The sequence below is a fragment of the Lithobates pipiens genome, unplaced genomic scaffold, assembly GCF_037356315.1.
Source record: "Lithobates pipiens isolate NorthernLeopardFrog02 unplaced genomic scaffold, aLitPip1_a1.2 Scaffold_19, whole genome shotgun sequence".
NCBI lineage: Eukaryota > Metazoa > Chordata > Amphibia > Anura > Ranidae > Lithobates > Lithobates pipiens.
Genome location: NW_027507764.1, coordinates 33,588,527 through 33,614,907, shown reverse-complemented (window position 1 = coordinate 33,614,907; position 26,381 = coordinate 33,588,527). Strand labels below are relative to the sequence as shown.

The following is a 26,381-nucleotide window of genomic DNA, read 5'->3' as shown; positions in this document are numbered from 1 at the left end:
AGGCACTCCTGTCCTGTAGCCTCATAGCTGTATATCTGCAGTGTGAGATCATCTAAGGCACTGCTGCCTCTGATGTCCAGTCTTACCAGATTTGGCATTACATTTGGTGGTATCATTGTTCTGCAGTGTGATTTTCTAAGGCACGGGTGTCCAAACTTTCTAAACAAAGGGCCAGTTTACTGTCCTTAAGACCTTAGAGGGGCCGGAGTTTGACCAGCGGGAGTAAAACAAGTACATAGCATCTATTGCCAATAACAGGAGGAATAGTGTTTGGTGTCTGTGGGAGGATTAGTGCCCCATCATTGGTATCGGTGGGAGGAATAGTGCCCCATCATTGGTGTCAGTGGGAGGAATAGTGTCCCATCATTGGTATCGGTGGGAGGAATAGTGCCCCATCATTGGTGTCAGTGGGAGGAATAGTGCCCCATCATTGGTATCGGTGGGAGGAATAGTGCCCCATCATTGGTATCAGTGGGAGGAATAGTGCCCCATCATTGGTGTCAGTGGAGGAATAGTGCCCCGTCATTTATATCAGTGGGAGGAATAGTGCCCCATCATTGGTGTCAGTGGGGGGAATAGTGCTCCGTCATTGGTGTCAGTGGGAGGAATAGTGCTCTATCATTGGTGTCAGTGGGAGGAATAGTGCCCCATCATTGGTGTCAGTGGGGGGAATAGTGCCCCATCATTGGTATCAGTGGGAGGAATAGTACCCCATAATTGGTATCAGTGGAAGGAATTTGTTCCCCATCAGTGGTGTCATTGGAAGGGATAGTGCCTCATCATTGGTATCAGTGGAAGGAATTTGTTATAGTTATTGGTGGTGATTGGCCAATCAGACACCCAGCACTGCAGTTTTGGTAGAAGAGGGCGGAGCCGCATGCTTCCGCATACCGGGAAGTACCGGAGATTTCACTTCCACAGAGCACAATTGAGTCCAAGCCGGTGTGTGTATTGTGATTGGTTCTTGGTCCAGTTGTGTGCAGTAAACCAGTGTGGGACTTTGCCTTCCTCTAATAAAGACCGCTCACTGCTGCTCTCTCTTCTCGCTCAGGGTGACTGGTCTTGTTGCTGCCCCCTTGTGGGCGGAGCCTGCTGGCCCCTCCCACAACTCTGCACAGGCTATGTACAGTGATGTCACTGATACTTTTACACAGTAATATCTGGGTTTGCAAAGGTGTATGGCGCACACAAATTGAATCCTTTATGGAATATATGTCAAAGAAAGTTTTCACAAAGCTCAGCTTTATGTGAAGCTGTTGGTTTGCCATGTGTGGGCCTGTATGGGGCTATGTAAGAGCTCTTGTCTTCTTCTGGACCAGCTGCAGGTATGGGGGTGTTGTGACCATGCATGGTGTTATTTGTGGTCACTTGTGACTGCCAGGTCTGCTTGTGCTCCTTTCTGGAGTTTGGTGGTGACCGGTCCCTTTGTCACTTCCAGAGAACAACTGGATCAGTAATGAGCCTTCATTCCCTGAAGGTTTCATCCATTCATTTAGGCTTGATTCACACTAACGCGTTTTTTGATGCATTTTGCAGAAATGCAGGACATTTTTTAACATGGGTTCCTATGGAACATGTTCACATCAATGCATTTTTTGTGCCTCTGCGTTTTTGGAAAGGGTCGGGGACTTTTTTTCATGCAAAATGCAGCGTTTTGCATGTAATAGAAGTCAATGGACCCGCATCAAAAATGCAAGTACCATGTTTTTGCCGCGATTTGCGTTTTGCGTTTTCTTTTTCATTTTTTTTTCACTGTATAAAGCTGGTTGCTAAGCAACCACAGTGTAAAAAAAAACAAGAAAAAAAACGCAAAACATGGCAAAGTCGCGGTAAAAACGCATGTCCAAAAACGCAACAAGCACCGCAAAAAGCACTGCAAAAAGCACTAAAAATGCCATAGGTGTGAGTCCAGCCTAAGTGAGCGTTGAGGTTCAAAGTGAATGTGAATGAGTGGATTTGGGCTTTAAGGCCTTGATCACACCTATGGGGGGTAGGGTTGCCACCTTTTCTTCAAGTTAAACCCGAACACTTTTGCGGCACACAGCAATTTTCTGTGTCTGTAGAGCAGTGGACGGTGTCAGTAGGGCAGTGGATGGTGTCAGTAGGGCAGTGGATGGTGTTAGTAGGGCAGTGGATGGTGTCAGTAGAGCAGTGGACGGTGTTAGTAGGGCAGTGGATGGTGTCAGTAGAGCAGTGGATGGTGTCAGTAGAGCAGTGGACGGTGTTAGTAGGGCAGTGGATGATGTCAGTAGGGCAGTGGATGGTGTCAGTAGAGCAGTGGACGGTGTTAGTAGGGCAGTGGATGGTGTCAGTAGAGCAGTGAACAGCGTAAGTAGGGCAGTGGACGGTGTTAGTAGGGCAGTGGATGATGTCAGTAGGGCAGTGGATGGTGTCAGTAGAGCAGTGGACGGTGTTAGTAGGGCAGTGGATGGTGTCAGTAGAGCAGTGGACGGTGTTAGTAGGGCAGTGGATGGTGTCAGTAGAGCAGTGAACAGCGTAAGTAGGACAGTGGACAGTGTTAGTAGGGCAGTGGACGGTGTTAGTAGGGCAGTGGATGGTGTCAGTAGAGCAGTGGACAGTGTTAGTAGGGCAGTGGATGGTGTTAGTAGGGCAGTGGATGGTGTCAGTAGAGCAGTGGACGGTGTTAGTAGGGCAGTGGACGGTGTCAGTAGAGCAGGGGACGGTGTTAGTAGGGCAGTGGATGGTGTCAGTAGAGCAGGGGACGGTGTTAGTAGGGCAGTGGATGGTGTCAGTAGAGCAGTGGACGGTGTTAGTAGGGCAGTGGACGGTGTCAGTAGAGCAGGGGACGGTGTTAGTAGGGCAGTGGATGGTGTCAGTAGAGCAGGGGACGGTGTTAGTAGAGCAGTGGATGGTGTCAGTAGAGCAGTGGATGGTGTTAGTAGGGCAGTGGACGGTGTTAGTAGGGCAGTGGATGGTGTCAGTAGAGCAGTGGATGGTGTCAGTAGAGCAGTGGATGGTGTCAGTAGAGCAGTGGACGGTGTTAGTAGGGCAGTGGATGGTGTCAGTAGAGCAGAGGACAGGGTCTGTAGAGCAGTGGATGGTGGAGGGGTTCCCACCATCCCTGTATGGAGTTCCCAGGTCTATACACCTGCTGTGCCCATTATGAGGGGTTCCCACCATGCCTGTGCTGAGTTCCCAGGTCTGTACACCTGCTGTGTCCATTATGAGGGGTTCCCACCATCCCTGTGCTGAGTTCCCGGGTCTGTACACCTGCTGTGCCCATTATGAGGGGTTCCCACCATCCCTGTGCTGAGTTCCCAGGTCTGTACACCTGCTGTGTCCATTATGAGGGGTTCCCACCATCCCTGTGCTGAGTTCCCGGGTCTGTACACCTGCTGTGTCCATTATGAGGGGTTCCCACCATCCCTGTGCTGAGTTCCCAGGTCTGTACACCCGCTGTGTCCATTATGAGGGGTTTGCTCATAATGTTTTTTTTTTTTTAAATATAGAATAATGAATGATGATAATATATATATACTGTATATTGTATTATGGATTATATATGGGGGTGTTACAATGAATGCGTCCTACACCTGAATGTCATTGGCCAGGATGGAGTCCATGCTGGCTCTCCTGCCATAAGAAGGAGCTGAGAGCGGGGGATGGGAGGACCCGGCTACGAACAGCTGGAAGCAGCAAGTCAGGTCGGGTCAGAGCAGTCAGGAGAAGCATGGAAATGTCTTCAATTATACAGCAAGCTGCGGCCTGTACCATCAAATCAATTTGTTCTCTTCATGACTGAAACTCCACTCTGCAGAATCGCAGAGATTTATTCATAAATGTGACTCATCAGTCATGTCTGCCATTCCCCAACACTGAGATCTCCTGGAATTCCCGGCTCTGCTCCTGCACACCTGTTTTGGCTGCCCTCCTATGTGTGTCCTTGACCACCTTGGTCTATTCTTGCCCTCATATTTCTGTCTGTGACCACCTTGATGTGTTCCAGATCCCTCTCTTACAATCTTCATAATGAAAAATAAAGTAAAGCTCCAAAAGGAATGATGGGAACCCCTCATAATGGGCACAGCGGGTGTACAGACCCGGGATCTCAACACAGGGATGGTGGGAACCCCTCATAATGGGCACAGCAGGTGTACAGACCTGGGAACTCAGCACAGGGATGGTGGGAACCCCTCATAATGGGCACAGCAGGGGGTACAGACCCGGGATCTCAGCACAGGGATGGGGAGAACCCCTCATAATGGGCACAGCAGGTGTATAGGCCCGGGAACTCAGCACAGGGATGGTGGGAACTCCTCATAATGGGCACAGCAGGTGTACAGACCCACAAACTCAGCATAGGCATGGTGGGAACCCCTCATAGTGGGCACAGCAGGTGTACAGACCCGGGAACTCAGCACAGGGATGGTGGGAACCCCTCATAGTGGGCACAGCAGGTGTACATACCTGAGAACTCAGTGCAGGGATGGTGGGAACCCCTTTATTATGGGCACAGCAGACCCAGGAGAACACGTCACGCTTCGCTCCAGAAAAAGTAGCAGGGAAGAGCATTCAGGTAAATGGGATGCCCAATACGTGCGGACTGTTAACACATATAAGCTTATTATCCACAAGTCAGAAGGTATATCCAACACACTTCGGGGATCAGAAATCCCCCTTCAACAGGGCCCCCAAAACGCATTGAGTATACCTTTTGACCCCTCGTTGTGGATAATAAATGCTTACTGGAATTAGCTGTGATTTGTAGCGCTATCATCCTTTATACATAAGCACTAGGTCTTGTTCACACTAGCGGTTGGGGGACGGTAACACCCTGCAGTTGAGCCATGTATATTTTCTTACTTGCTAAGAATCAAACAATTCATAGATTAGGATTGGTGAATTTTCTGAGCCATGTAATTTTCTGTTAACCAACCAGAATGTTGGAAAGATAGAGACTAGTGAATCGGTGTTCCTGATTGGATCGCCGCTGACGCTATAGGTGACTAATTATCCAATCCTCTCTTCCAGGTCGTTAGCCGTTGGCCAGCAATACTCTTCTCTGGGGACGCAGCCGATCCCGTGTGGCACCATCCCGGGGCTGGTAGCGAAGCAGATGCGATTTTGTCGGAATTACATGGAGATAATGCCCAGCGTGGCGGAGGGGGTGAAGATTGGCATACAAGAATGCCAGCACCAATTCCGTGGCAGGAGGTGGAATTGTACGACGGTGAACGACAACCTGGCCATCTTTGGACCCGTCTTAGATAAAGGTCGGTGTCCATTTGGGACTCATTTTAGTGAAGAGTTGAGAAATTGTTTTACAATTCTTGAGGAATAAACTCCATTCATAGTGTAAGGCAATGATCTCCAAAGTGCGGCCCGAGGACTGAATGTGGCCTTTTTCCAGCTCTTGGGGCATTATTCCTCCCACTGATACCAATGATGGGGCACTATTCCTCCCACTGATACCAATGATGGGGCACTATTCCTCCCACTGATACCAATGATGGGGCACTATTCCTCCCACTGATACCAATGATGGGGCACTATTCCTCCCACTGATACCAATGATGGGGCACTATTCCTTCAACTGACACAATGATGGGGCACTATTCTGCCCACTGACACCAATGGTGGGGCACTATTCTTCCCACTGATACCAATGATGGGCCATGATTCTTCCCACTGACACCAATGATGAGGCACTAGTCCTCCCACTGACACCAATGATGGGGCACTATTCCTCCCACTGACACCAATGAAGGGGCACTATTCCTCCCACTGACACCAATGATGGGGCACTATTCCTCCCACTGGCAACAAGAACAGGGCCTTGCTTACTCCCACTAACCTTGGGGCATTTTTTACTCCCACTGGCCATGGTCATGTCCCACTAAAGCCTGAAAGACAGTAAACTGGCCCTTTGTTTATAGACTCCTGGTGTAAGGTATGAGCTCTGTTTAGAGTATGAAGTCTATTCTGGCATATGAGGTCTAGAGGTATGAGCTCTATTCTGTGTATCAGCTCTATTCGGGGTATGAGCTCTATTCGGGGTATGAGGTATGAGCTCTATTCGGGGTATGAGGTATGATCTCTATTCTGTGTATCAGCTCTATTCGGGGTATGAGGGATGAGTTCTATTCGGGGTATGTGGTATGAGCTCTATTCTGTGTATCAGCTCTATTCAGGGTATGAGGGGTGAGTTCTATTCGGGGTATGTGGTATGAGCTCTATTCGGGGTATGAGGTATGAGCTCTGTATGAGGTATGAGCTCTATTCGGTTATGAGGTATGAGCTCTATTTGGGGTATGAGGTATGAGCTCTATTCGGGGTATAAGGGATGAGCTCTATCTCTATTCGAGGTATGAGCTCTATTTGGTTATGAGGTATGAGCTCTATTTGGGGTATGAGGTATGAGCTCTATTAGGGGTATGAGCTCTATTCGGGGTATAAGGGATGAGCTCTATTCAGGGTATAAGGTATGAGCTCTATACGGGGTATGATGTATGAGCTCTATTCGGGGTATAAGATATGAGCTCTATTCGGGGTATAAGGTGGGAGCTCTATTCGGGGTATGAGGTATGAGCTCTATTCGGGGTATGAGGTATGAGCTCTATTCAGGGTATGAGGTATGAGCTCTATTCGGGCTATGAGGTATGAGCTCTATTTGGGGTATAAGGTGGGAGCTCTATTCAGGGTATGAGGTATGAGTTATATTCGGGGTATGAGGTATGAGCTCTATTCAGGGTATGAGGTATGAGCTCTATTCGGGGTATGAGGTATGAGCTCTATTCGGGGTATGAGGTATGAGCTCTATTGGGGGTATGAGGTATGAGCTCTATTCGGGGTATGAGGTATGAGCTCTATTTGGGGTATAAGGTGGGAGCTCTATTCGGGGTATGAGGTATGAGTTATATTCGGGGTATGAGGTATGAGCTCTATTCGGGGTATGAGGTATGAGCTCTATTCGGGGTATGAGGTATGAGCTCTATTGGGGGTATGAGGTATGAGCTCTATTCGGGGTATGAGGTATGAGCTCTATTAGGGGTATGAGGTATGAGCTCTATTCGGGGTATGAGGTATGAGCTCTGTTCGGGGTATGAGGTTTGTACACTTTTCAGGATATGAAGTGTATTTCCATAGTGAGGTATGGGCTCTAGAGGAGGGATTAGGATATGGTGTATAAGCTGTATTCGGGCAATGATGAGGTCTAGATATATGAGCTCAATTCAAGCTATGAGGAATGAGCTCTGCTCAGTCTATGAGGTATGAGCTCTATTCGGGGTATGAGGAATGAGCTCTATTCGGGGTATGAGGAATGAGCTCTGCTCAGTCTATGAGGTATGAGCTCTATTCGGGGTATGGGGAATGAGCTCTATTCGGGGTATGAGGTATGAGCTCTATTCGGGGTATGAGGTATGAGCTCTATTCGGGGTATGAGGTATGAGCTCTATTCGGGGTATGAGGAATGAGCTCTATTCGGGGTATGAGGTATGAGCTCTATTCGGGGTATGAGCTCTATTCGGGGTATGAGGAATGAGCTCTATTCGGGGTATGAGGTATGAGCTCTATTCGGGGTATGAGGAATGAGCTCTATTCGGGGTATGAGGTATGAGCTCTATTCGGGGTATGAGGAATGAGCTCTATTCGGGGTATGAGGAATGAGCTCTATTCAGGGTATGAGGAATGGGCTCTATTCGGGGTATGAGGAATGAGCTCTATTCAGGGTATGAGGAATGGGCTCTATTCGGGGTATGAGGAATGAGCTCTATTCGGGGTATGAGGTATGAGCTCTATTCAGGGTATGAGGAATGGGCTCTATTCGGGGTATGAGGAATGAGCTCTATTCGGGGTATGAGGTATGAGCTCTATTCAGGGTATGAGGAATGGGCTCTATTCGGGGTATGAGGAATGAGCTCTATTCGGGGTATGAGGTATGAGCTCTATTCGGGGTATGAGGAATGAGCTCTATTCGGGGTATGAGGAATGAGCTCTATTCGGGGTATGAGGTATGAGCTCTATTCAGGGTATGAGGAATGGGCTCTATTCGGGGTATGAGGAATGAGCTCTATTCGGGGTATGAGGTATGAGCTCTATTCAGGGTATGAGGTATGAGCTCTATTCGGGGTATGAGGAATGAGCTCTATTCGGGGTATGAGGAATGAGCTCTATTCGGGGTATGAGGAATGAGCTCTATTCGGGGTATGAGGAATGAGCTCTATTCGGGGTATGAGGAATGAGCTCTATTCGGGGTATGAGGTATGAGCTCTATTCGGGGTATGAGGTATGAGCTCTATTCGGGGTATGAGGAATGGGCTCTAGAAATGTGAGCTTTAAAATGGTTATGGGGTTATTTGCTGTATTCATTATATGAGATATGAGCTCTAATAAGCATATGATGTATACATACCTCCCAACTGTCCCTGATTTCGAGGGACTGTCCCTGATTTGGAGCAATGTCCCTCTGTCCCTCATTCCTCCTCATTTGTCCCTCATTTTGGTCTGATCTCTATATTTGTATATAAAATGCACTTTTTATCTTTCAAAAAGTTTTTCCCATCACTAAACCTTTCATCCAATTACTACATTTTATTGCATTTTTAAATCTTCAAAAGCCAATATAAAGGAATAGTAATGGTAAAAATAAAGCACTTGTGGGTTTAACTAATAATTTTTTGTACAAGTACAGTGTATGTGCTTTATTCATTATATGACGTATGAGCAGGGCCGCTTTTAAGCCAGTACAACTGGCCCTATTGTACCAGGCCCGGGCCAGCAGGGGGGCCCGGGCAATCTGAAAGAATGCAGAATAAAAAAATTATTAAAAAGTGAGTGAAGAACACTGACACTGTATTAGCAATCAGATAAGTCAGTGTAATGGTCAGGTAGGTTAGCATAAGGGTCGGGTAGGCCAGTGTAGGTGTCAGGTAGGTCAGTGTAGGATTCACGTAGGTTAGTGTAGGGGTCAGTGTAGGTGTCAGGTAGGCTAGTGTAGGGGTCAGGAAAGGGTCAGGTAGGTCATTATAGGTGTCAGGTAGGTCAGTGCAGGGTTCAGGTAGGTCAGTGTATGTAGGTCAGTGTAATGGTCAGTTAAGTTAGTGTAGGGGTCAGGTAGGTCAGTGTAGGTAGGTCAGTGTAGGGGTCAGGTAGGTCAGTGTAGGGGGTCAGGTAGGTCAGTGTTGGTAGGTTAGTGTAGGGGTCAGTGTAGGTGTCAGGTAGGCTAGTGTAGGGGTCAGGAAGGGGTCAGGTAGGTCAGTATAGGTGTCAGGTAGGTCAGTGTATGTAGGTCAGTGTAATGGTCAGTTAAGTTAGTGTAGGGGTCAGGTAGGTCAGTGTAGGGGTCAGGTAGGTCAGTGTAGAGGGTCAGGTAGGTCAGTGTTGGTAGGTTAGTGTAGGGGCCAGTGTAGGTGTCAGGTAGGTTAGTGTAGGTGTCAGGTAGGTCATTGTTATGGTCAGTTAAGTTAGTGTAGGGGTCAGGTAGGTGAGTGTAGGTAGGTAAGTGTAGGGGTAAGGTAGGTGAGTGTAGGTAGGTGAGTGTAGGTAGGTGAGTGTAGGTGTCAGGTAGGTGAGTGTAGAGGTAAGGTAGGTGAGTGTAGAGGTCAGGTAGGTCAGTGTAGGGGTAAGGTAGGTCAGTGTAGGTAGGCCAGTGTAGGGGTAAGGTAGGTCAGTGTAGGTAGGCCAGTGTAGGGGTAAGGTGGGTCAGTGTAGGGGTAAGGTAGGTCAGTGTAGGTAGGCCAGTGTAGGGGTAAGGTAGGTCAGTGTAGGTAGGCAAGTGTAGGGGTCAGGTAGGTCACATGGGCAAGGCAAAGGGGCTGGAGTCGGGGCAGAGCCAACAGGGGGCAGTAAAATTAGGTTTAGCTTTTCGCTTAGGGTGTCAAAAATCCTTGCACCACCCCTGATAGCATGCATTGGGTTGTGTGAACCCCTTTTCCTACACCCCCAATGCATGAAACATATCAGTAGAGCCTGTGTTGCTTGGTGTTGGTTGCCCCCCCCCCCCCTCTCTCTCTCTCTCTCTCTCTCTCTCGGAGGATTATGGAAAGGTAATAAGAAGACAGATTTGGGGTAATTATACAAGCAGCACAATTCATTTAATGATTTTTTTGATTGAAGACATAACAGGAAGAACCGGTCTGATTGGGTTGAGGCGGCTGTGTCAGAGGTCAGGCCGCTTGTTTACATGTGAACATCGTGCAGCTCTGCATGACAAACTGTAGCTTTTTTTCTTTCTATATTTCTTTCTATGTATAATAATAATAATATAATAATAATAATAATAATACAATCAAATAAATATACAAAATATAACAAAGAGGAGCGCCTGACTCCGCCCACTGCCAGCCCTTTGGTGGGTGATGGAGGGTAGACTTTCACTGAAGGTGAATGTGTCACTGAGCGGAAACCTCGCCACCCTCCACCTGGCTTGTTATGAAGTAGCTGGACAGCAGGGAGCCCCATGGGGTATCTGACATAAAGACAAGTGTCCCCCTCTAGTGGTTATAAATCACTACATGAAACATGTCTATGAAAATATGACAATACTACAAGCAAGGGAAAATGATAAATGTGAAATTGAAAAGAGTAATTGCTGGTAAGATAGTAAGTAGTGGACCTTGCACATGCTACACACTAAAAAAAAACTACACAGCATGCCTGTAGTTGTAGTATGTCCTGTACTTCTCTTCTCACACTTGCTATAATTTGCCAGCTGTCAAAATGACAGCCGGGAGTTGCCATGTAAATAAACTATTGTAGAAATTGCTGCTGTTAACGAAAACTGTCTGACGCGTCGTTTTTAAATATGGTTTAGTGATAGAGAAACAAACAGACACAAAGTAACATTGATTATAAACATTGTTCATACAGGAGATAGAAAAATACAAAGTATCATTGTTAATAAACATTGTTCAGACTGGTGATAGAAAGACATAAAGTAACAATGGTTATAGATATTTTTCAGATGGAGATAGAACGATACAAAGTAGCATTGTTTATGAAAAAAAATTGTTCATACAAGAGATAAATAGATACACGGGAACATTGTTTATAAACATTGTTCATACAGGAGATAGCTAAAGGGGTAGATTTACCAAAACAGACGCACTTGGAATCTGGTGCAACAATGCGTGGTGGCATTTTAGCTTCTATTCAATCTGTCCAATGGACGGGCCAAATTGAAAGCCTTCTTATAGAATTGTTCATTCCCCGGTCATATTTGGCTTTAATACTTTCTGAGTCGCATAGTCGCTGAGTAAGCATGTAGCAAGTGTTGTCGGATCTCCTTATTTTTTTACAGAGAGGTCAGCAGTGGCAACCAATATATTTCTCTGAGTACAGGTCCCGTTGAAGGCAGGCAGGTAGGTCAGTATACAATGTATATGTGACCGGCGTGCGTCTTTATACGCCTGAATATCGCACAGGAACCGTCTCATCCCTTCCCGGAACATTCCAGGCATGAGCCGGAAACTCCTTCTCCTATAATTTAATGGCGAGGAGCCGATGCCTGAACTTGTCCGCCATAAAAAAAACGGAACCCTGAGAAAGGAGCAGAAGATATGAAGACAGAAAGAGGAAGCGACAGACAACGTGTCCTCCTCCCCGCCCCCCAATTCTGTACACACAGCATCTCACAGAAGTGAGTACGCCCCTCACATGTTTTGTAACTATTTTCTTCTCTCTTTTCATGTGACAACACTGAAGAAATGACACTTGTCTACAATGTAAAGTAGTGAGTGTACAGCTTGTATAACAGTGTAAATTTGCTGTCCCCTCAAAATAACTCAACACACAGCCATTAATGTCTAAACCGCTGGCAACAAAAGTCAGTACACCCCTAAGTGAAAATGTCCAAATTGGGCCCAAACTGTCAATATTTTGTGTGGTCACCATTATTTTCCAGCACTGCCTTCACCCTCTTGGGCATGGAGGTCACCAGAGCTTCACAGGTTGGCACTGGAGTCCTCTTCTACTCCTCCATGATGACATCACTGAGCTGGTGGATGTTGGAGACCTTGTGCTCCTCCACCTTCCGTTTGAGGATCCCCCACAGATGATCAATAGGGTTTAGGTCTGGAGACATGCTTGGCCAGTCCATCACCTTTACCCTCAGCTTCTTTAGCAAGGCAGTGGTGGTCTTGGAGGTGTGTTTGGGGTGGTTATCATGTTGGAATACTGCCCTGCGGTCCAGTCTCTGAAGGGAGGGGATCATGCTCTGCTTCAGTATGTCACAGTACATGTTGGCATTCATGGTCCCCTCAATGATCTGTAGCCCCCCAGTGCCGGCAGCACTCATGCAGCCCCAGACCATGACACTCTCACCACCATGCTTGACTGTATACAAGACACACTTGTCTTTGTCCTCCTCACCTGGTTGCCCCCACACACGCTTGTCACCATCTGACACCAAATAAGTTTATCTTGGTCTCATCAGACCACAGGACATGGTTCCAGTAATCCATGTCCTTAGTCTGCTTGTCTTCAGCAAACTGCTTGCAGGCTTTCTTGTGCATCATCTTTAGAAGAGGCTTCCTTCTGAGATGACAGCCATGCAGACCAATTTGATGCAGTGTGCGGCGTATGGTCTGAGCACTGACAGGCTGACCCCCCACCCCTTCAACCTCTGCAGCAATGCTGGCAGCACTCATACGTCTATTTCCCAAAGACAACCTCTGGATATGACGCTGAGCACGTGACCTCAACTTCTTTGGTCATCCATTTGCGAGGCCTGTTCTGTTTTTTTTTTTTTTAAAGTATCATTAACTTATTAAGGCTCAGTTCACACCATAGAGGCACAACCGGGGCGTGGCACACTCCCACGCGTTCCGCGCTCCATTTATTTCGAAAGGGCTGCACTACGCATGAGAAACGCAGGGGAAGAAGTTCCTGAAATTATAAAAGCAGCATTTTTTTTTTTTTTAAGTATTGTTAATAGATTAAGGCTCAGTTACCACCATGGGCATGGAGCGCGCCAGTGCATCGCGCGTCTCGCATGCCCATTTATTTCGTGCCCTAAGCATGAAAAATCCGGAGAAGTTCCTGAAATAATGAAATCTGCATCTTTTTTTTTTTTTTTTTTTTAAGTATTGATAATATATTAAGGCTCAGTTCACACCATAGAGGTGCAACCGGGGCGTGGCGCACTACCGCGGGTCACGCGTCTGGCAGCCCATTTATTTCTAAAGAACTGCCCTATGCAGGAGAAATCCGGAGAAGTTCCTGAAATGATGAAAGCTGCATCTTTTTAAAAAAAATATTGTTAATATATCAAGGCTCAGGTCACACCATAAGAAGCACAACTGAGCGTGGCGCGCTCCTGCGCGTCACGCGTTTCCCTGCCCATTTATTTCTAAAGGGCTGTCTTATCCATGAGAAATGCAGAGAAGAAGTTCCTGAAACGATGAAAGATGCATCTGTTTTTTTTTGTATTGTTAATATATTAAGGCTCAGTTCATGCCATAGAGGCGCAAATGGGCGTGGGCGCACTCCCGCGGGTCACGCGTCCGGCAGCCCATTTATTTCAAAAAGGACTGCCCTATCCTTGAGAAATGCAGAGAAGTCCCTGAAATGATAAAAGCTGCATCTTTTAAAAAAAATATTGTTAATATATTAAGGTTCAGGTCACACCATAGAATCGTAGCTGAGTGTGGCACGCTCCTGTGTGTCACGCGTTTCGCTGCCCATTTATTACTAAAGGGCTGTCTTATCCATGAGAAATGCGGAGAAGTAGTTCCTGGAATGATAAAAGCTGCATCATTTAAGAAAAATATTAATATATTAAGGTTCAGGTCACACCATAGAAGCGCAACTGAGTGTAGCGCGCTCCTGCGCGTCACGCGTTTCGCTGCCCATTTATTTCTAAAGGGCTGTCTTATCCATGAGAAATGCGGAGAAGAAGTTCCTGAAATGATGAAAGATACATCTTTTTTTTTTTATAGTTTTGTTAATATGTTATGGCTCAGAACACACCATAGAGGCGCAACTGGGCGCGGCGCGCTCCCGCGTGTGGCACCCCATTTATTTCAAAAGGACTGCCCTAGCCATGAAAAATGCAGAGAAGATGTTCCTGAAATTATGAAAGCTGCATCTTTTAAAAAAAAAAATATTGTTAATATTTTAAGTCTTCGGGTCACACCATAGAAACGCAACTGAGCGCGGCACGCTCCTGCGCGTTGCGCGTCTCGCTGCCTATTTATTTCTAAAGCGCTGACCTATCCATGGGAACTACAAAGAAGAAGTTCCCGAAAATGATGAAAGCTGCATCTTTTTTTTTGTTTTGTTTAAGTATTGTTAATATATTAAGGCTCAGTTCACGCCACAGAGGCGCAACTGAGTGTGGCACGCTCCTGCGCGTCACGCGTTTCGCTGCCCATTTATTTCTAAAGGGCTGTCTTATCCATGAGAAATGCAGAGAAGAAGTTCCTGAAATGATGAAAGCTGCATCTTTAAAAAAATATATATATTTTAGTCTTTGGGTCACACCATAGAAACGCAACTGAGCGCGGCACGCTCCTGCGCGTCGCGCGTCTCGCTGCCCATTTATTTCTAAAGCGCTGACCTATGCATGAGATATGCAGAGAAGAAGTTCCTAAAATGATGAAAGCTGCATCTTTTTTTGTTTTTTTGTTTAAGTATTTTTAATATATTAAGGCTCAGTTCACGCCATAGAGGCGCAACTGAGCGCGGCGTGCTCCCGTGCGTCACGCGCCTCGCAGCCTACTTATTTCTAAAGAACTGCCCTATCCATGGGAACTACAGAGAAGAAGTTCCCGAAAATGACGAAAGCTGCATCTTTTTTTAAAGTATCGTTAACACAATATGGCTCAGTTCACGCCACAGAGGCGCAACTTTGGGGGCGTGGCACGCTCCTGCGCATTGAGCAGCCCATTCATTTCAATGGAGTGCGGAGAAGTCTCTGAAACTTTTCCAAAGTGCTGCAGCCCCGTGCAGGTTTGGCGCATGCAAAAAAAAAAAAAAAAGTGCGTTCTTGCAGATGCGTGGAGACGCCATTCGATGAACAAAAGGCCAGTGCGTTTCTGTGCGTCGCGCCAATTTTACACGCGTTTTCCCGATCGCGCACAGTTGGTGAACCTCTCCTCGAGCTTTCATCGACTTGAATTCCCCCCCGTTGGCGAGACTTTTTTAAAAAAAAATTTTTTTTAAAGGTTCACGGTGAACTCGGGGACGGGTCGGGGGGGGGGGGGGGTTGCGCCAAAAATTCTGGGAGGTGCCCCCCGAATCCAGGTCACGACCCCCCGACCTGAGGAAGAGGAATTGTTGCCGTTTAGGATGTGTTAGGGGGTCTCTCCTTTTGATAAAATGCGTGTTTCTCCTTTTTCCGCGGGAGGCAATCACACCAGTATATCATTAACTCGCCGCGAAAGGCTCTGTAAAAGGAGATGACGGGAGACCTTAGCCCGCACCCCGCTGGGGTATGCTCCGAGCACAATATCTGGCAGACCATGAGATTAAGCCCCAGAGAAAAGTGAAAATGCCCTGCACCATTCACACGCTCTTTAGATTGTTTTATTAAACCATTTCAATAGGGATTTCCCTTTTGCCCGTCTCCGAGGGCCCTCCAATGCATAGTTCTACGTTGCTATGACTTAGTAGGTCCTGGCTAATCAGCGGCGAGGGCGAATTTCATATAAAATATTTGGGCCTATTGTGGGTTTAATGCGGCGTGACAGTGGCGAGACAAAGGGAGATTCTATGACCCAGCAGGTAATAAGAACCATTTTGCTTTACCGGGGACGAGGATTGTCACTTGCGATCAGACCACTCCAATACAGCCGCGCATTCCATCCTCAGGTGGGCTCGGCCGGCCCCATTGTCACCAAATTTTTTTTTTTTCCTCCCAATTTTCACTTGTCCTCGTTTTTTTTCAAACCCCTTGTACCCCCCTAAACCTCTCCTTGAGTTATTGGATTTTTTTTTTTTTTTGCGTTTATTAAAATGTTCAGCATTATTGGATTTTTAATTTAGGATGTTTCAGGACAGGATGCCATGCAACCTATTAAAAAAAAGAAAAAAAAAAAAGAATTCCCAATTCAATTTATGTCGTGTCATTTTTTAAATTATTACACAATTCATTTTTTAAATTATTACAAATTACATTTTTTAAATTATTACAAATTCAATTTTTTTAATTATTACAAAATTCATTTTTTAAATTATTACAAAATTAGGATGTTCAACCAGTTCAGCCCTCACACCTGGATTTTTAATTTAGGATGTTTCAGGACAGGATGCCATGCAACCTATTAAAAAAAAAAAAAAAAAAAAAAAAAAAAGAATTCCCAACTCAATTTGTGTCGTGTCATTTTTTAAATTACTTCAAAATTAATTTTTTACATTATTAAAAATTTCATTTTTTAAATTATTACTAAATTAATTTTTTAAATTATTATAAAATTCATTTTTTTAATTTAATACAAAATTCGAATGTTCAACCAGTTCAGCTCTCATACCTGGATTTTACATTTAGGATGTTTCAGGACAGGATGCCATGCAACCTATTAAAAAAAAAAAGAAAAAGAATTCCCAACTCAATTTGTGTTGTGTAATTTTTTTAATTATTACAAAATTCATTTTTTTAATTATTACAAAATTCATTTTTTTCATTATTACAAATTCATTTTTTTCATTATTACAAATTCATTTTTTTCATTATTACAAAATTCACATGTTCAACCAGTTCAGCTCTCCCACCTGGATTTTTAATTTAGGATGTTTCAGGACAGGATGCCATGCAACCTATTAAAAAAAAAAAAAAAAAAGAATTCCCAACTCAATTTGTGTTGTGTAATTTTTTTAATTCTTACAAAATTCATTTTTTTAATTATTACAAAATTCATTTTTTTCATTATTACAAATTCATTTTTTTCATTATTACAAAATTCACATGTTCAACCAGTTCAGCTCTCCCATCTGGATTTTTAATTTAGGATGTTTCAGGACAGGATGCCATGCAACCTATTAAAAAAAATAAAATAAAAAAGAATTCCCAACTCAATTTGTGTTGTGTAGTTTTTTAAATTGTTACAAAATTCGTATGTTCAACCAGTTCAGCCCTCACACCTGCACTACCCCCCAACCCCCCCCCCCCCCCCCCCCATGGACCAGAGCAATTTTTCTGTTTCAGCTATGAGGCTGTTCATTCATAAATAGCTTTTTATTTTTATTTTTAAAGATAATTAAGATTAATAAAGTTCTGACAAAAAAAAAGTAAATGCAACCTATAAAAAAAATTAATAATTCCCAACTCAATTTGTGTCGTGTCATTTTTTTTTTAATTATTACAAATTTCATTTTTTTAATTATTACAAAATTCTTATGTTCAACCAGTTCAGCTCTCACACCTGGATTTTAAGTTTAGGATGTTTCAGGACAGGATGCCATACAACCTATTAAAAAAAAATCCCAATTCAATTTATGTCGTGTAATTTTTTTAAATTATTACAAAATTAATTTTCTAAATTATTACAAAATAAAAAATTTTAATTATTACAAAATTCGGATGTTCAACCAGATCAGCTCTCCCACCTGGATTTTTATTTTAGGATGTTTCAGGACAGGATGCCATGCAAACTATTAAAAAAAAAAAATTCCCAACTCAATTTGTGTCGTGTCATTTTTTTTACTTATTACAAAATTCATTTTTTAATTATTACAAAATTCATTTTTTTCATTATTACAAAATTCACATGTTCAACCAGTTCAGCTCTCACACCTGGATTTTTAATTTATGATGTTTCAGGACAGGATGCCATGCAACCTATTAAAAAAAAAAAAGAAAAAGAATTCTCAACTCAATTTGTGTTGTGTAATTTTTTTAATTATTACAAAATTCATTTTTTAATTATTACAAAATTCATTTTTTTCATTATTACAAAATTCACATGTTCAACCAGTTCAGCTCTCACACCTGGATTTTTAATTTAGGATGTTTCAGGACAGGATGCCATGCAACCTATTAAAAAAAAAATAATAATTCCCAACTCAATTTGTGTTGTGTAATTTTTTAAATTGTTACAAAATTCATATGTTCAACCAGTTCAGTCCTCACACCTGCACTAAACCCCCCAACCCCCCCCCCCATGGACCAGAGCAATTTTTCTGTTTCAACTATGAGTCTGTTCATTCATAAATAGCTTTTTATTTTTATTTTTAAAGATAATTAAGATTAATAAAGTTCTAACAAAAAAAAGTAAATGCAACCTATTAAAAAAATAATAATAATTCCCAACTCAATTTGTGTCGTGTCATTTTTTTTAAATGATTACAAAATTAATTTTTTTAATTATTACAAATTAAATTTTTTTAATTATTACAAATTTAATTTTTTTAATTATTACAAATTTAATTTTTTTTAGTTATTACAAAATAAAATTTTTTAATTATTACAAAATTATTTTATTTAATTATTATAAAATTCGGATGTTCAACCAGTTCAGCTCTCACACCTGGATTTTTAATTTAGGATGTTTCAGGACAGGATGCCATGCAATCTATTAAAAAGAAAAAAAAAAAAAAGAATTCCCAACTCAATTTGTGTCGTGTAATTTTTTAAATTGTTACAGAGAAAATTGAGTACTGTCCGTGATACTTTTTTTATTTGCACTAACATACAATTTTTCAGGACAAGCTTTCGGGGTATGTCCCCTTCTTCAAGGTCCAAGCAGTATTCTTGGACCTTGAAGAAGGGGACATACCCCGAAAGCTTGTCCTGAAAAATTGTATGTTAGTGCAAATAAAAAAAGTATCACGGACAGTACTCAATTTTCTCTGTCACAATTGAACTAATACGGCTACAATCACATTAAATTGTTACAAAATTCATTTTTTTAATTATTACAAAATTTGGATGTTCAACCAGTTCAGCTCTCACACCTGGATTTTTAATTTGGGATGTTTCAGGACAGGATGCCATGTAACCTATTATAAAAAAAAAAAAATAATTCCCAACTCAATTTGTGTCGCGTCATTTTTTAAATGATTACAAAATTCATTTTTTTAATTATTACAAATTTCATTTTTTAAATTATTACAAAATTAATTTTTTAAATTATTACAAATTTCATTTTTTAAATTATTACAAATTTCATTTTTTAAATTGTTACAAAATTAATTTTTTTAATTATTACAAAATTCGCATGTTCAACCAGTTCAGCTCTCGCACCTGGATTTTTTATTTGGGATGTTTCACGACAGGATGCCATGCAACCTATTAAAAAAAAAAAGGAATTCAAAACTCAATTTGTGTAGAGTAATTTTTTAAATTATTACAAAATTAATTTTCTAAATTATTACAAAATTCATTTTCTAAATTATTACAAAATTAGAATGTTCAACCAGTTCAGCTCTCACACCTGGATTTTTAATTTAGGATGTTTCACGACAGGATGCCATGCAACCTATTAAAAAATAATAATAATTCCCAACTGAATTTGTGTCATGTAATTTTTTAAATTGTTACAAAATTAATTTTTTTAATTATTACAAAATTTGCATGTTCAACCAGTTCAGCTCTCACACCTGGATTTTTAATTTAGGATGTTTCAGGACAGGATGCCATGCAACCTATTAAAAAAAAGAAAACGAATGCCCAACTCAATTTGTGTCATGTCATTTTTTAAATTGTTAAAAAATTAATTTAATTATTCATTCAAATTTTTTTAATTATTACAAAATTCGGATGTTCAACCAGTTCATCTCTCACACCTGGATTTTCCATTTAGGATGTTTCAGGACAGGATGCCATGCACCCTTAAAAAAAAAAAGAATTCCCAACTCAATTTGTGTCGTGTCATTTTTGAAATTATTACAAAATTCATTTTTGAAATTATTACAAAATTTATTTTTTTAATTATTACAAAATTCGGATGTTCAACCAGTTCAGCTCTCCCACCTGGATTTTTATTTTAGGATGTTTCAGGACAGGATGCCATGCAACCTATTAAAAAAAAAAAAGAAAATAATTCCCAACTCAATTTGTGTTGTGTAATTTTTTTAATTATTACAAAATTCATTTTTTAAATTATTACAAAATTCGCATGTTCAACCAGTTCAGCTCTCCCACCTGGATTTTTTATTTAGGATGTTTCAGGACAGGATGCCATGCAACCTATTAAAAAAGAAAAAGAATTCCCAACTCAATTTGTGTCGTGTCAATTTTTTAAATTATTACAAAATAATTTTTTTTAATTATTACAAAATAATTTTTTTTATTTTATTACAAAATACATTTTTTAAATTATTACAAAATTCATTCTTTAAATTATTACAAATTTCATTTTTTTAATTATTACACAATTATTTTTTTTAATTATTACAAAATTAATTTTTTTAATTATTACAAAATTCACATGTTCAACCAGTTCAGCTCTCACACCTGGATTTTTAATTTAGGATGTTTCAGGACAGGATGTCATGCAACCTATAAAAAAAAAAAAAAAAAAAAAAAGAATTCCCAACTCAATTTGTGTTGTGTAATTTTTAAAATTGTTACAAAATTAATTTTTTAAATTATTACAAAATTCAGATCTTCAACCAGTTCAGCTCTCCCACCTGGATTTTTAATTTAGAATGTTTCAGGACAGGATGCCATGCAACCTATTTAAAAAAAAAAAAAAAAAAAAAAAAGAATTCCCAACTCAATTTGTGTTGTGTAATTTTTTAAATTGTTACCAAATTTGTATGTTCAACCAGTTCAGCTCTCACACCTGCACGGGTAGAGCAATTTTTCTGTTTATTCATAAATAGCTTTTTATTTTTATTTTTAAAGATAATTAAGATTAATAAAGTAAAACCCAGCGCCGTGGGTTGTGTGGGGCTAGCGAGTGCAAACAAGTTCAAAACTAACAGACATATATCTATTTATTTAGGGCAAACACACCTTTCTTTTGGTGATATTATTTTGCAATATTTCTTGAAAATGGTAAGATTTTATTTTTTATGCAATTCAAAAACTAATAAAAATGCACTTTTCCTACTTTGATCAGCGTTAAAAAAATAATTACATTATTGTAATAATAATTACTTTAATTTGGTTAATTGATGATATTGATTTGTAATATCTATTGAAAATTGTAAGATTTTATTTTTTACGCAATTCAAAAACATAACAAAACTTCAAAAAATGCACCCTTCCTACTTTGATCAGCGTTAAAAAAATAATTATGTTACTGTAATAATAATTACTTTAATTAGATTAATTGATGATATTGTTTTGCAATATTTATTGAAATTGTAAGATTTTACTTTTTACACAATTCAAAAACATAACAAAACAAAAAAAATGCACTTTTCCTACTTTGAACAGCATTAAAAAAATATTATGTTACTGTACTAATAATTACCTTAATTATATTAATTTGTGTTATTATTTTGCAATATTTATTGCAAATGGCAAGATTTTATTTTTTATGCACTCCAAAAACATAAGAAAACTAAAAAAAATTTACTTTTCCTACTTTGATCAGCGTTAAAAAAATAATTATGTTACTGTAATAATAAATACTCTACTTTGATTAATTGATAATATTGTTTTTCAATATTTATTGCAAATTGCAAGATTTTATTTTTTATGCAATTCAAAAACATTACAAAACTAAAAAAAATAACTTTTCCTACTTTGATCAGCGTTAAAAAAATAATTATGTTACTGTAATAATAAATACTCTAATTTGATTAATTGATAATATTGTTTTTCAATATTTATTGCAAATTGCAAGATTTTATTTTTTATGCAATTCAAAAACATAACAAAACTAAAAAAAAATAACTTTTCCTACTTTGATCAGCGTTAAAAAAATAATTATGTTGCTGTAATAATAAATACTCTAATTTGATTAATTGATAATATTGTTTTTCAATATTTATTGCAATTGCAAGATTTTATTTTTTATGCAATTCAAAAACATAACAAAACTAAAAAAAAATAACTTTTCCTACTTTGATCAGCGTTAAAAAAATAATTATGTTACTGTAATAATAAATACTCTAATTTGATTAATTGATAATATTGTTTTTCAATATTTATTGCAAATTGCAAGATTTTATTTTTTATGCAATTCAAAAACATAACAAAACTAAAAAAAATAACTTTTTCTACTTTGATCAGCGTTAAAAAAATAATTATGTTACTGTAATAATAATTACTTTAATTAGATTAATTGATGATATTGTTTTGCAATATTTATTGAAATTGTAAGATTTTACTTTTTACACAATTCAAAAACATAACAAAACAAAAAAAATGCACTTTTCCTACTTTGAACAGCATTAAAAAAATATTATGTTACTGTACTAATAATTACCTTAATTATATTAATTTGTGTTATTATTTTGCAATATTTATTGCAAATGGCAAGATTTTATTTTTTATGCACTCCAAAAACATAAGAAAACTAAAAAAAATTTACTTTTCCTACTTTGATCAGCGTTAAAAAAATAATTATGTTACTGTAATAATAAATACTCTACTTTGATTAATTGATAATATTGTTTTTCAATATTTATTGCAAATTGCAAGATTTTATTTTTTATGCAATTCAAAAACATTACAAAACTAAAAAAAATAACTTTTCCTACTTTGATCAGCGTTAAAAAAATAATTATGTTACTGTAATAATAAATACTCTAATTTGATTAATTGATAATATTGTTTTTCAATATTTATTGCAAATTGCAAGATTTTATTTTTTATGCAATTCAAAAACATAACAAAACTAAAAAAAAATAACTTTTCCTACTTTGATCAGCGTTAAAAAAATAATTATGTTACTGTAATAATAAATACTCTAATTTGATTAATTGATAATATTGTTTTTCAATATTTATTGCAAATTGCAAGATTTTATTTTTTATGCAATTCAAAAACATTACAAAACTAAAAAAAATAACTTTTCCTACTTTGATCAGCGTTAAAAAAATAATTATGTTACTGTAATAATAAATACTCTAATTTGATTAATTGATAATATTGTTTTTCAATATTTATTGCAAATTGCAAGATTTTATTTTTTATGCAATTCAAAAACATAACAAAACTAAAAAAAAATAACTTTTCCTACTTTGATCAGCGTTAAAAAATAATTATGTTACTGTTATAATAATTATTTTAATTAGGTTGATTGATGATATTGTTTTGCAATATTTATTGCAAACTGCAAGATTTTATTTTTTATGCACTCCAACAACATAACAAAACAAAAAAATATATTTTTTCTACTTTGATCAACGTTAAAAAACAAATTATGTTACTGTAATAATAATTACGTTAATTGGTGATATTGTTTTGCAATATTAATTGCAAAATTCAATTTTTTAACGTAATCTATAGACTAAAAATATAACAAAACTACAAAAAAAATCACTTTTTTTATACTTTGATCAGTTTTAAAAAATAATTATGTTACAGTAATAATAATTATGGTAACTACATTAATAGATTTTTTTTTTGTAATATTTATTACAAATTTCAAGATTTTATTTTTTATGCAATTCAAAAACATAACAAAAGTAAAAAAAAATAACTTTTCCTACTTTGAACAGCGTTAAAAAAACTAATTATGTTACTATAATAATAATTACGTTAATTGGTGATATTGTTTTGCAATATTAATTGCAAAATTCAATTTTTTAACGTAATCTATAGACTAAAAATATAACAAAACTACAAAAAAAAACACTTTTTTTATACTTTGATCAGTGTTAAAAAATAATTATGTTACAGTAATAATAATTATGTTAACTACATTAATAGATTTTTTTTTTTTGTAATATTTATTACAAATTTCAAGATTTTATTTTTTATGCAATTCAAAAACATAACAAAAGTAAAAAAAATAACTTTTCCTACTTTGAACAGCGTTAAAAAACTAATTATGTTACTATAATAATAATTACGTTAATTGGTGATATTGTTTTGCAATATTAATTGCAAAATTCAATTTTTTTAACGTAATCTATAGACTAAAAATATAACAAAACTACAAAAAAAAATCACTTTTTTTATACTTTGATCAGTGTTAAAAAATAATTATGTTACAGTAATAATAATTATGTTAACTACATTAATAGTTTTTTTTTTTTTGTAATATTTATTACAAATTTCAAGATTTTATTCTTTATGCAATCCATAGATTATAAACCCATTATAAACAAAACTTTAAATCATTTTGACCTAGGCCAGAAAGCAGGAAGCGAGTGAAGAAATATAAAACCAAAAGATTAAAACAAGCAAATATAATATACTTTCCTATTTATTTACTAAAGCTAGACGCAATCAGGATTAAAAAAAATAGTTAATTTTGATTGGCAGAGTTTGGTTCCCCTTTAATTAAGGCCAATTGGGGTAAAGTAAGGGTTAATAAAGGAGAGTTTTTTTTTTTTTTTTGTTTTTTTTTTAACATAACCGGTTGCTTTAACTGACATCCTATGCTGATGGAAGTTCATCCCCTTGATCTACAGGTGAATGAAACATAATGGATACAAATGTTTCTTCTCTATCTTGTTCTGATCATTATTTATAAACAATGTGTCAGATGTTTCCTTTTTTTTTTTTGACAGCAGCAGTTTCTACAGCACCTGTATACACATAGCAGCTCCCGGCTGTCATTTTGACAGTCAGAAGTCGCCCGCAAGTGTGGAGGATCGTCAATGGGGAGCGGAAGCATGGAGCGTACTACACACACCCGCTGGAGTGTCTGTCTGTGGATGTGCGTGGTACGCGCCCAGTGCCCACTGCTGATTCATCTCTGAATTTAGGGGCGAGCCAAGGAATTTGGTTTGCTAGTTGTACCCTCCAAGATAGGTTTCAAGTCAGGGTTTCTCAACCAGGGATCCATGGAAAAATGGGGTTCCTCCCGAGGTTACCAGGGGTTCCTTGAGCAATTTCTGCCTCTCAAATAAGTCCCCCACTGACACCTTTCATCTTTTTAGCTATCTGTTAGCCCTTGTACACACGGTGGGAAATTCCGACGGAAAATGTCCGATCGGACCGCGTTGTCGGATAATCCGACCGTGTGTGTAGGCTCCATCGCACTTTTTCCATCAGAATGTCCGACCAACAAAGTTTGAGAGCTGGATATAAAATTTTTCCGACAACGTGATCCGATCGGACTCTGTCTGATCGTTTGTAGAGAATTCCGATCGGATCAAAGTGCCACGCATGCTCAGATCAAATCACGAGACCAAAGCTATTGGCTACTAGCCTGAACGTAGTCCCGTCGCAGCGATCGAACGGCATTGCGTTCCGAATGATTAACTTTGTCCGACCGTGTGTATGCAACACCAGTTTCGGACAAAATCCGTCGGAAAAAATCAGACGGATTTTGTGGTTGGAAATTCTTCCCAATGACCACGAGGAGGAATTCATCCCCAAGGTGTTCTATCGGGTTGAGGACAGGAGTTCCTCTACCCCAAACTCGCTCCTCCATGTCTTTATGGACCTTGCTTCGCTCACTGGTCAAAATCATTTGGTGGAGGTGGGATTATGGTGTGGGAGGAGGTGGTGGCTGGCGCTCTATTTTTTTGGGGGGGAGGGGCGGCAAACAACCCCCCCGCCCCTCCCCACGAGCGTGCTGGCTCTGTCCTCCTGGCTGATCTCCTACTGCTTCGTCCATCTGCTGTGCATGGACTTCATGGTGGCCGAGAAGGAGGGAAGGCCGCCCTTACCCCGATACACGATTTGCGCCTTCCCCTCCTTCTCGGCCACCGCAAAGTCCACGCACAGCAGATGGATGAAGCAGTAGGAGATCAGCCAGGTGGACAGAGCCAGACTACGGCGCGCTCCAACGACAGAAATCGCCATCTTTCTTCTCCCAGATCATACATGTGTATGCCCACCCAAGCGTATGACATCCTTTAATTCGCTGCTATGGGCTCTAGCCCCAGATCCAGGGCCGGTGCTACCACTAGGCAAACTAGGCAGCTGCCTAGGGCGCACTGCTGCCTAGGGGGCGCCTGGCTGCTGATTTTCCTCCATGTCTGTATGCTCTGCAGGCTTCAGCATGTATCTAACTCAGTCCCATTCAGCTGCTCCGTCCGACTGGTGGTGTAATTAGAAGCGCATCACAGCACTGGAGCCCTAGCGCTAGAGGAAGCAGAGCCAATTTTTCCTGTATAGCACTGCCTCCTGTCACATGGGCAGGGCAAAGGTGGAGGAGTCAGGGGTGGAGCCAATGGGGGCGGAAAAATTAGGTTTCGTCTAGGGTGTCGAAAATATTTGCACCAGCCCTGCCCAGATCTTTTGTAGACCTAGCACCGTCCCTGCACGAAGGGAGGGGGGGGGGGGGGGTTGAGTCATAAGAGGGCCAATGAGAGCTGCAGAGCTGTAAATCCAGGAAGTGAACAGGCAGCAGCTTCAGCTGCCCACAGTTAAAATGGCTGCAGCCAGACTCAGCGGAAGGAGATTT

The 26,381-nt window shown here is 39.7% G+C and overlaps 1 protein-coding gene across 1 annotated transcript in view; it reads left to right on the top strand.

Annotated features, from left to right (window-relative positions):
- The window catches only part of WNT3A (Wnt family member 3A), a 174,556-nt gene that overhangs the window by 137,417 nt on the left and 10,758 nt on the right, over window positions 1-26,381 (top strand). The window contains 1 exon segment of the mRNA XM_077490602.1: window positions 4,993-5,234. Coding sequence (XP_077346728.1) covers window positions 4,993-5,234 — 242 coding nt within the window.